Source organism: Canis aureus, chromosome 24 (assembly GCF_053574225.1).
Source record: "Canis aureus isolate CA01 chromosome 24, VMU_Caureus_v.1.0, whole genome shotgun sequence".
Lineage (NCBI taxonomy): Eukaryota > Metazoa > Chordata > Mammalia > Carnivora > Canidae > Canis > Canis aureus.
In genome coordinates this window covers 30457797-30469820 of record NC_135634.1, presented here as the reverse complement: position 1 = coordinate 30469820, position 12024 = coordinate 30457797, and the positions used below count along the sequence as shown (strand labels likewise).

The 12024-nt window shown below is 45.0% G+C and overlaps 1 protein-coding gene across 1 annotated transcript in view; it reads left to right on the top strand.

The window, feature by feature from the left end:
• The window catches only part of ELP3 (elongator acetyltransferase complex subunit 3), a 91962-nt gene extending 84514 nt beyond the window's left edge, over positions 1 to 7448 (top strand). Inside the window, exon 15 of the mRNA XM_077868727.1 lies at positions 6223 to 7448. Coding sequence (XP_077724853.1) covers positions 6223 to 6299 — 77 coding nt within the window. The 3' untranslated portion in view covers positions 6300 to 7448. The remainder of the gene's footprint in view (positions 1 to 6222) is intronic.
• The last annotated feature ends 4576 nt before the right edge of the window (positions 7449 to 12024 follow it).

Sequence of the window (12024 nt, the reverse complement as noted above, 5' to 3'; positions counted from 1 at the left end):
CCTTTCTGGAACTCACATTCCTCATAGGATAGTAATTCCAGGGGCAGCCCCAGTGGCTCAGCAGTATAAGCACTGTCTTTGTCCCAGGGCCTGAACCTGGAGACCCGGGATCGAGTTCCATGTCAGGCTCCTTGCATGCAGCCTGCTTCTCCCTCTGCCTATGTCTCTGCCTCTCTCTCTCTCTCTCTCTCTCTCTCTCTCATTAATAAATAAATAAAATCTTTTTTTTAAAAAAAAAAAGGATAGTAATTCCCATCTTGTTCGGTTTTTTGTTTAAGATTTTATTTATTTTAGAGAGTGCACGTAAGTAGGGGAGAGGAAGAGAGGAACTCTCAAGCAGACTCCCTGAGAATCTCTGAGCACAAAGCTGGACACAGGGCTCAATACAGAACCCTGAAACCATGACCTAAGCTAAAGCCAAGAGTCAGACACTTAACCAACTAAGCCATCCAGGCTCCCCCTTGTTAGATATTTAAGTAATATCTGGTATGGCAAATATCTTGATGCAGTGCCTGCCATGTTTCTAAGTGCTCAAGAAATTTCTTCCACCTCTAGCTTTATACTTTGTACTCAATCGACTTTGAAGTTGTTACTTCCTTTGTTTTGAAATAGAGATTGGTAGAATATAGGCTCATTCCTGCTCCTGGCTTTTCTCTTTTGAAGGGAAAATGTGTTTCCAGTTTTCTCAGCCTCAGCTTTGGTGTTGAATTTCTCCTTTTAGCAGGAAAGGGCTGCAGTAATACGAAGAGTTGTTTTCCACCCAATTCAGGCACCACATTGACCTGTTTACTCCTTTTGCTTACTTCTTCCCCTTTTGTTTTCTAAAATAGAATCAGTAGAATTTGAGTAAACAGATTTGTCCCATTTTTCCTCTTTCACTACTTTTTTCTTTTTTTTTTTTTTTTTTTTTTGATTTTATTAATTTGATAGAGAGCATGTGCACAAGCAGGGACAGTGGCAGAGGGAGAGGGAGAAGCAGGCTCCTGGCTGACCAGGGAGCCTGATGCAGGGCTTGATCCAGGATGCTGGGATATAGATGCTTAAGCAACTGAGCCACCCTTGTGTCCCTCCTCTTTCATAAATTTTAAGGTTTTGTGATTTTTATTCCCCCACTTCTACTAAAGAGCATTAAGCAACTCAAAATTAACCTGCTCCTATAGCCAGTGACTGAGGCAGTTGGCATGTATGTACACTCTAGGTGATTTCCTTTCTTCCTCAATATTTAGAGTATGCAAAATTGTATCTTAAACTAAATGGTGTGCATCTTTCAAAGAAAGAGGGGCGGGGGATGAGAAAGCAGAGGCATTTTTGCCCACTGTGCGGGGCTTGATGCTTCAAGGCATTTGGTACAGAGAAAGGATCAGAGAAATACTATAGTCCCTGGTCTTCCCCAGGAGCCAGGTTCACAGGAGGCAGGCAGCTCTTGGCAGCCAACCTTGAACAAGAAAACCAAAGGTCATAGTTGGGAAAGGGCACAAAGGCTTTCTCACCTAGTGCTGACCGGCTCTCAGTTCTTGTCATCTCATCCGGGTGAACAGTGTCCCCTGCCTTTAACTTAACTCTGTCCTGGGGCTGATTCTACCTAAAATTCCTTCACACATAACAAACAAGGTTTTTGTTTTTCTCCCAAAAGAGGTGTATGTCCTACGGCACAGGCGGAGGCCAGGAAGGTAGCTACAGAGGCTGGTCACTACAGCCAAATCCCAGAGTATCACTCTAGCACATTTCAAAATACTCTTCTTTCACCTTATCTCATTTCATCATCATCACAGCCTGCAAAGTGGTGAAGATAAAACATTTATCCTGCCTCTGAGAGTAGGAAAAAAGCCCCCGTGATGTAGGTAGATTGTGGCTAGGGGTTACAGAACTTGGAGGATAAAACGAAGCAGATGTTTGATCCACCCCCTCCTCCCTGTCTTGACTGCTTTACTGACAGCTGCCCTAAGGGCATCCTAAGGACTGCTGCATGTTGCTGTAAGTCCTGTCCATTCCCCAGTCCAGGGGCTTCGCAGAGACACCCAGGCAACTAAGTGGAGAACTCAGTTATATGTACAGCCCCCTGCATCTCTCCTCAAGGGCAGGAGCAGCTTTAATGGTGAGGCCTGTGACACAGCCTGCCTACGTCAGTCTGGGAGGCTGGCTGACGTCAGCTGTGACATGTAATTGCTTATTGTTGGCCGAATCACAAGAGGAAAGTTACCGTGACAGGACTGTTGGGAGCCCTGCTCAGCACAGAGGGGGGATGGGAGCAGGGCACAGCCAGCACCCCGCCCCGGTGATGGTGTGTTCTCCTCCAAGCTGGCTAAGAGTCCTAATGCTTTCCCCAGTCTGTTCATCAGATCTGAGAAACAGCAAGAGGCGAGGCTGGGGGTGAGGGGCTCTTTCTAGAAAAGACAGGCACAGTGAAATACAAATGGGGAGTATTTTTGCTTAGTTGGTTAAGGCCCACTGGAGGTCAGACTTCTTTCCCCAAATACTAAGTCACCCAGAGGGTCCAGAAGTAGTGTTACTTCTGGGTAGGGTCCATCTCAGTGTTAACTGCATGATACTGAAAACAAGGATAGGAGCTTGAAAACGTACCTTTCTTTCAAAAAAGCACAAAGCCTGAGTGCCACTTCTCAAGTTAGTACTGGCTTGTAGGGCCCCTGCCCTATCTAAAGGCAGGAATGAAGAGCCCAGGGAGCCCATATGCTCAGTGGGAATTCCTCATGACAGAGGAATGCTTAGCTGTGCCCCTGCAGAGCCGTTCTTTTCAGCAGCATGCCTAGGAAATCAGGACACACTCAAGGTGAGTGAACTTCTGCAGTGATCCAGGGCCTGGCTAGTTCTGCATTTGATGTAGGAGTGGCTTCTGTCTCACCCCTGCAGCTGGTTGTGGTGGACAGATGCAGCTTGTAGCATGCCTCAGCAAGTAAAACATTCCAACCAATGGTACATCTTCAGTCTGGTAATCCATGGTAAAGAAGATACCATCATCTTTATTTGAAAGAAGGCAATTAAAACATGCCTCCAGTGGCCAGGCTGAGCAGAACCAGAAGGAAACAGATTTATTTTGTGACTTGCCATGGTGAGGAATTGATAATTGTTGAAGCTGGGTAATGGGTATGTGGAGTTTGATACACTATCATCTCTATTTTTATATATATGAAATTCCCTGTAATAAATTAAGTACATGGAAAATGGAATCTGCTTTGTGATTAGAAAATATAAAAAGCCAGAAATATTTCAAAAAATTGGGGGGCAGTATTATTAGAGATAATACTATAAATCAGAAAGCTTCCTCTCAATCTTGAAGTTAACAAGGTAGGAAATTTGTAATAAGAAGATGAAGAAGTCCTGCCTTTAATGCCTTTTACAGTGAGTCATTCCCACTTCCTGGCACAACACAGAGCCAGTTTTTTTTCTTTTTCTCTTTTTAAAGACATCCTCCAGGAGCAGATTTCTTTGTATGTACACAACCTAATAACTGAATACAGTACAGTATATCCGCAAGCATTTATTGCCTGTTCATATATGCCAGACACTTATTAAGCCCTGATGATGGAAGTCATTGACTAAAGAGCTTATGTTCTAGGAGGGGAGATAGACATGCAAGTAAAACAAAGCACAGCATGACTACCAAAACAACAGGACAATAAGTAAGGGATGCAGCTAACATGGAGAGAGGGGCTATGATTCCTAGCTGAGCGGTTTGTCCAAGTGGGGGTGTCCAAGTTGGTTCAGTGTGGAATGGGCGAGTGAGCCACTCATTCCTTCTGTCTCACTTCACTGAATTCTCTGGACAAATTGATCTTTCAAAATACATTGAAATAGCTATTACATGCACTGCCCCTCTGGAGGTTTTTTGAGATAGTACATGCAAAAAGTACATGTTAAGCATACCACTTGGTTCATTTTTACATGTGAATTATGTTTCCATGTAACTACTAGATGAAGATAGAACATTTCAGCACTCCAGAAGACTTTCTCTTTCCCTCTTTCAGTCCATGTCATCTTCCAAATGTGACCAGTACTCTGACTTCTAGGACCATAAAATTAGTTTTATCTCTGTCTGAACTTTGTGTTGACCGGCTCCTTTCTGTCTGCTTTCTTTCGTACATGTTAGGTCTGTGAGCTTCATCCATGTTCTTGCAGATAGCTGTAGCTCCTTTTTTCATTGTTGTGTAGTATTCTGTTGTGTGAAAATACAATTTCTCCATTCTATTATTGACAGATATTTGGGATATTTCCTGTTTGGATATTATAAATAATATCTTCTGTTAGATGTAAGCATTCATTTTTCTTTTCCCTCGGTATCGTTGCTGGGTTATAGGATATGCTTACGGATAGAGAACTTAAGGAAAGGTTGTCTCCCTCTGGGGGTTTTGAGCTATCTTCCTGTATTCAGGGGGTCTGAGCTGCCACCTCACCTGTACTGTGTTTTTGTTTTCCCCTTGCTCTACCCCAAGCCACAGTGTTAAACCGAAGTAATGATTAGAATGCAGAGACAAGGTGCAACTATGTGAGATGGAATAGCAGTAATCCTTGACTTAAGAGGGAAAGTCTCCAGTGACAGGTTCTCACAGGACACTGTTTTGTTACATCTGTCGTGCCAGCTCCAGTTACATTTTCTAAACACTTGAAAAATTTTGAAGGGAATAGGAAACAAAACATGATGGGGAAGACCTGTTCCTAAATAGCAAACGTTTGAGCTAAAGCACTGAGCTAGACTTGAAAGAGCTAACGATTATTTGAGTCCAGGCATGATACTCAGCACTGGAATACAACATGACGAACAAGTTAAATACAACTTCCACCACACTTCCACCACACAGGGAGGCAGAGCAGCAACACAGTTTACCATGGGGAGAGCTGTGGGGGGCAAAACACTGTAAAGAAAAACGCTATTGTTTTCATTCACATTGCACACAGTACTGAATACTACACGACTGACACCAGATGCAGGGGTTTTCCACACATCAAGCAATTCTGCAATACCAGCTGGGTGTCCCATAATTTAACTCAGTTCCAACACTGTCTCCCTGGAGATAACATCAGATCCCACAGGTTAAGAGCTCAGGCCCATAAGAATGTCTGTACTTCAGATGCCAATTGCAAGTCCAGCTTGTTACCTGCGCTTCTGACCTGTAAATGGAAGTTTCCACTACCCACCTCCTCAGGTTCAATTAATTTACTAGAGGGATCGAGGGCATGAGCAAAGACCTGGAAGCTAGAGAAAGAGCCAGACATATGCAGAGAACTTAGAAAAATGTAAAATCCACCAAGGCTGAAGCATAGTGTTTAGGGAGAGAGTTGTAGCAAGAGATGAAGCTAGAAATGTAAGCAGGTACCAGGTTATAAAAAGCTTAAAAGAATAACAGCAACAGCTGGTGTTTCTGAGGAATTGGCCTTTTTCAGACTCTTAACTAATCATATTTCAGTGTGAGTGTGGTCAACCCACACCAACCTGATCCAAAGCCCATCCTCTTAACCACTCCTATAGATACTACCTTAGAGGGCCATGCTTTATCCTCCTAGGAGCTCAGGTGCTTATCCTTGATACTGTTTTATTTTAGAGGTGTCACTAAAGATAGTGTTTCTCAAAGTAAGTTGAATGATCTTTTATATTGACTTAAATCAGCTATGTTGTTTAAATGCATGCAAACGCAAATCTGGTATAAACTCCTGGTACTTAATACTGCTCATACAGGAAAGTAAATATGCCAGTTAATACAAAACTTTAATAAATTGCAAATTTAAGTAGCGTTAATTTAATGTGACCAATATTTTGCTGCAATTGTCGCTCGTGCCGAGGGAGTGTGGTGCTCACACTGAAGTGCAGCTTCTTTCATTCGGGGCCTTTTTCACCTTGGCCCTGTGTGGAGATCCTGTTTTCTCACACCTCTTCTCTCAGCTTCTGGGAAACTAAAATACTGTTTGGCTCCACTGAGAGCGTGGACATCTCCTACACAAATCCACCTCCTCTCATGGTGTGATGTCAACAGCATTGGAATATGTGAGGCTCTAAAATACAGTTTCTCTATTTTAAATGTGGCTTGAATTCAAAATAATACAAATGTTCCAAACTTGTTAAAATGAGATTCAGTCTGGACTGGGAATTCGGTCTGTGAATGAGAGTGGGAGTGGGGAGTTGTGAGGGTAGTGTTTGCTGGCTTTTGAGGGTTTTACTAAACTTCTGCTTCATGGAGACTTTTCTTACTTTGGTTTTTTGTTGCTTCACAGGGGTCGGTACCAGGAATTATTACAGAAAGATTGGCTACAGATTACAAGGGCCGTACATGGTAAAGACGCTAAAATAACGGCCATACCAGCCTACCTTGATGCAGTATCTTCCTTGAAAGAAAAAAAAAATTCAAGATATTTTGAATACTCAGCAGAGAGGCTGAGCTAAACAATTGGACCTACCCTGCCTCCCTGGCAAGGAGCTTCACCTTCATCCTGCAGCTGTGGAGACTAGGAACTGCTTTCAGGGCCAGGCCAGTCATCTGCTGCCCAGCCCACTGAGCTTCTGGTGCTCAGAGCTCCCACACGCCCTCCCCTGCGTGTTCTCAAGTCACATGTTCAGTTTCTAAAGTCTGCATGGAGCCTGCAGTTGACCTACTTTGACTCAACACACAGTGACGAAAGCAAATTAACTCATTTGGGCACCATAATTCATGAGATAAAACTAGCTGTTGTCATTTGGGGAATAAACTTAGGAGTAGGTTATTTATATACTGTAAGGACAAAAAGATTGGAACATATGAAAACTGTTAAACTTTGATCTCTGGCCTTTTACTTTATATACATTCCAGCACAAGAAAATGAGCTTTTATTTTAATGGAAATTGTTCTGATTCCTGTGCTGATGTTTGAAATAACAGCCTGATGGGGAGAGAAGAACCGAAGCTGTCAGTTGAAACCAGCCCTTCTCACTTGGGAGTCTACCATCTACAATAGCCCACTACAAACATCTTTATTTTACATTTTTTATTGTCTATACTCCCCACATTCTTGACACCTGCCAAACAGTGAGGGCAGCACTTCTACCCAGAGAAGAGTCTGGCTTCCCCTGTTGTCTGTCCCGAGCAGGCCGAGTGTGACCCTAAGTCAAAATGTGCTTCCACAAAAGTGGTTTCCTGCATTATAATTCTCTAAGGTAGATTTTGGTTTGTTTTAGAAGAAGAAAGGTAAGAGTTCAACTCCTTTGAAAGCAAAAAAGTGGGAAACAAGCCCAAATCTAAAACTAGGAAAAAGATTGGCTTTTTCAAAGGTTCATATTATATAACTGCCTCTTTGTAACTTCCAGCCAATCTGCAAAGGAGACTCTGCCTGGAGAGAGCCAGTTCTTAAGAGCATAGCTTAACCCTGTGCCCCCTTGGCTTCTGTGCCATTTGACAAAGGTTTAGTAAATGGAATGGATTCTCCTAAAAGGCTCAAAAAATAAAACCTTCAACGTACAGAGAAGAATTTGTGTAAGGTGTTTTTCCACTGCCTGTTACACATGTAGTGACATTTGCTATGAATCTGTGACACTGTTTATTTTCTCCTGGGTGCTGTGTGCCATTTCGTTCAACTGCCACTGGGCACTCGGGCTTGCCACAAAGGCTTTCCCTGAGTGTAGTTCCCTGAGTGTAGTTTAGGGAATTTAGCTACTCATTTGTGCTTGTTTTTTCCTTTAAAAAGAAAACGATTAAACTAGCCATGCCTGCACCACACTGGCTGTGGGCAGAGTGGGGGGCAAATGGCAAACGCGCGGGCCCAGCCTCCCCTCTGCCTGCGGTGTGCCCCTGGCTTATCCAGGGGTTTCTGGGCCTCTAGTTTCTCATCCTCAGTGTCCTGTTCACCTAAATGGATCCCCATGTGTAACGTACAAACAAGTCCCTTGTAAAATTGTAAAAAGCCCTTTAAAATAATTTAGAGCAAGATTTTAAAACAATTGCCTAGGAGCGTGCTCATTTCCAGTGGCTATCAGCCAGTGTTCTATCTGGGTTTTCATCTCAGGACTCAGGAAAATACTCTTTCTTTCTAGCTCGTTGTCAGCCTTCTTTGGAGTGAGTCTCCTAAGCTTGCGTAAAAGCCGCAGAATTTCTAAAGCTACATGGGAGAGAGGGAGAGCAAGCAGAAGCTTCAGCTGCTCTTCTGACTGCCCAGGGCTCTTCCTGGTGTGTGTGGTGCTTGGCGCCTCCACAGCCTGGCCGGGCTGGCCCTCACAAGACGGGTGCGCCTCAGTCCCACAGACCGCTTCCTGAGAAGGGTCACTCCAGCCTCAGCACAGAAGCTTTTAAAGCCTGTATTTCTGATCTCTATTGAACAAACCTTAGCAACCACCTCAAGCCTCGTCAAAGAGCTCGGCTTTTAGTTCACCTTGTTAAATCACCTGGAGAGTTGGGTTTTTTTTGTTTTGTTTTGTTTTGTTTTGTTTTAATTAAGCCATATCACAGACAAATCCGCTTAGAATGTAGATTTTAAAAATAGATTATCACCAAGTAAAACTAGGGTTTCTCAAAGTTGGGAAGGAATCAACTTCCTTTATGGAAAGATTTCTACTACCCAAAGGAATACTAAAGTACAGCTTAAGAACTAAAACCTATTCTAAGAAAACATCTTTCAAATTGCAAATGTCTATTTCCAAAGGTGTGGGTGTACATGTTTAGATATCATCTAATCAAAAACAACAATTTGTTCGTGAACTCAGGCCCCTGAGTTTAAGAGCTCAAGACCTAGGTTCTGAAAACCTGGGCTCTGTATTAACCCTGAAGCTCTGGGGGTGCCCCTCACCTTTTGAGCTACATTTAAAGGCTTATTTTAGAGAGAGTTGGGGGGGAAGGGGCGGAGGGAGAGGGAGAGTGAGTTTTAAGCAGACTTTTGTGCTAAGCACAGGGCCCAACGCGGGGCTGGACCTCACAATCCTGAGATCACAACCTGAGCTGAAACCAAGAGTCACTTAACCAACAGAGCCACCCAGGTCCCCCTACAATTCCCCTCTTAATGTGGGATAAACACAGCTCCTAGGACAGGTGCGAGGATCAGCTGTGGTCACACTGGAGGGATAATGCAGACACCATGACATTCTCTTCTATATAAACAGTGGTTACTCTAGTGAAGTGGCTTCTCGACAGAAGGGTGACCGTGGGACATAAGTTTATCTGCCCCTTAGTAAATTCCCGATGATGGTAGTAACTCCTGCCTGCAGCAGAGTGCAGGTTCAATGAGCTCATGTATATAAGCCCCTTAGTGCAGGGCTGTTCAACATAAAACACTGGAAGTACTAGCTATTATTAAATCTAACAAAATGCAGTATTTGGCCCATTTTTAAAAGGGAGTTTCTTATGTTAGCAATAGAATGTGGCTTTTTCCTAGAATCCCTAAATGTTGCTAGAAGCCAGTCAGAAAAATAGTGTCTCTGGTGCTCTGTGGCCTTTTCTCCCATCCTCTAGTTGGTCCTTCTATGTCATTCATTTAAGTCTAGGGTTGCAAATTGTCAGATCCATGCTCTGTGGGACAAGAGACTAGCTGAGATATGGAACAGCAAAAAGCATTTTAAAATACCACTGTAGGGGTGCCTGGGTAGCTGAGTCAGTTAAGCGTTTGCCTTCAGCTCAGGTCATGATCCCGGGGTCCTGGGATTGAGTCCCATGTCAGTCTCCCTGCTCAGCGGAGAGTCTGCTTCTCTCCTGTCCCTCTCCCCTGCTCATGTTCACTCACGCTCTCTCAAATAAGTAAAATCTTTAAAAAATTAAATTAAATTAAAAATCAGTGTAATTCTGGGGGCTTCCCAGAATACCGTCCAATATCAATATGGACTGCCGGTCTCCCCTGCTTGTGCTGGTGACTCTGTCCACTTGGGGAGTCCCTCCAAGGGAGTTTAGCAGCCTCTCAACGTGGGGAGCAAGGTGGTGCCGCATTTCTATGTATTAGGGTTGCCTGTGCCTGCAATACACTTCTGCTTGACTCCGGGCAGGCAGTCTCAAAAACTAACTTTACAGACTCTTGAAAGAAACTGATTTTAACACTTTTTTTTTTCCCTCCCAAATTCATTTTTTTTCCCTCCCCAATTTTTTTTTCCCTCCCAAATTCAAACTGGCTGCTTTTTTTAATACCCAAATGGGCAACACTATTACACCTCCGTCTCTTCGCAAGCCTAGAACACCCTCTCTTCCGCCTGGAAAACGCCTTCCAGGGAAGGAACTGGTGTTGCCGGGCCCCACTGTGCTGGGCGCAGGCTCCGCCACGCAGTCCTCACCCAAAGGGGAATGCCGGATCCCCGCCCGGGCTGGGGACTTGACCTCCGGGCCTCGAGTCCCAGGCGGGGCTGCCACTGCCCAGTTCCCGTCGGTACCGGTCCTGAAGCACCTGGGTGGCCTGCACTGGAATACGGGAGTGCCCCCCGCACCCCACGGCCCAGCTGCTGAATGGATTTAGGATTCGAGTCCGTCAGTGACTCAGCCTTTCCCACCCCACACTACCCCATGTTTCCCGTTTTAAGGGGAAGAAAATTGTCAGCTTCTGTTCCAAGCTGTGCAGCCCGCGGGCAGGAGCAGCGAGTCTGCGCTTTCACACCATTTCGGCCTCACAACAAACAGCCTGTGAGGAAAAGCCTGTCATCAGCCCCCCCGGCTGTAAAACGGCAGGTAGAAGTAAATGAGGGCCTCTAGAGGGAATGCCAAGAGTCTGCTTTTTTTTATTTAAATGAAAATCGCTTTTGGTTCTAAAAATTATATATGCTCATTATAAGTAATTGAAACAGAAAAACACAGAGTCCCCGAACCCCACCACCCGGGAGCACCGCAGTGAACTGACGCGTACCCACCGTCCATCTGCACACGGATGATCAGGTCGCATCAAATGTCCACGCTGCGCATGTTGCTTTGTAAGCTTTGTGACCTGATGAACTATAAACAAGCACCTTCCTGTGTCCATACACACAGATGAGCTCAAGCCTTTCTAACGACTACCTACGCTTACTCTGTGGAGAGCGAACACTCCCTTGTCTGCAGATGCCACCGCTTGTTTAAGCGGGGCTTTCATATCTTCCATTCGCGTCGTCACCACAGCTGGAATCATGTATGACATGGGGGCTGCCCACGTAAGTGGCTTCGACCCTAAGATTGGCCTCTTTACACTTGTTTCCTAAAGCGTTCCCTCCTCCACGGCAGGCTGCTTCCGTGTCTACCCCCAAGCCCTCCAATCCTTCATTCACAGGCCATCCTGCAGGAGCTGGGGAAGGAGCAAACCCGCCTGGAGCTTGCCCTTTCTCATTCAGAAAGCGGCAGCACACTTGATTGTGAACAAGGCCCGTGATGAAAAATGTCAAGCTGCCGGTTCACGGAAAGGCACTGGAGCGTGAACGGAGATCAGAGGGGACTGGGCCTTATCTTTTCTCCCCTGATGGAAGTCGAGTCAGATTTCTTTGCCAGAAAAGGTTATCCTCTTGTCTCGGGCCGATCTTGTCTGTGAGGCTATGAGGGCAAGAAGGTGACCGCTCCTGCTGTCCCAACCAGGGCAGGTGGAGGCGGGCTCAGCACCTGAACCTCTAGGAAAAGCCAGCCTGGCTTTTAGCTGCCTGGGTTCAAGGCTTGTTTCCACCTGTTGTCAAGCTTTACAAGAACTAGGGTCTCAGGCCACTATGTATCTGGGGTGCTGGGGCAGCAGCAAAGGATCCTTTACATCCATCTGGGGAAAGGAAAGGAATGCTAGGAAAGTGGGGGGAGAGCAGAGAAAGAGAAGTAGTACCTGTTGAACAGGTAGTCCTGGTGTTGCCCCCCACCCCCAACAACCTTTGGAGAAATTATGGCCTCCATTTTACAAACTAGAAACCAAGGTCCCAAATAGTTAACTAAGTTAACCAAGGCCACAAAACTAGGAAATGAAGGGCTGAACATAAAGACAACAAATTGGCATTCACCTAAGGACTCTGAAACCTATGAGCAGTGGTACCTGTAGAATTTCTAAAACAGGGTTTCAGGGGCGCCTGGGTGGCTCAATGGCTTAAGCATCTGACTTTTTTTTTAAGGTTTTGTTTATTTATTCATGAGAGATGTAG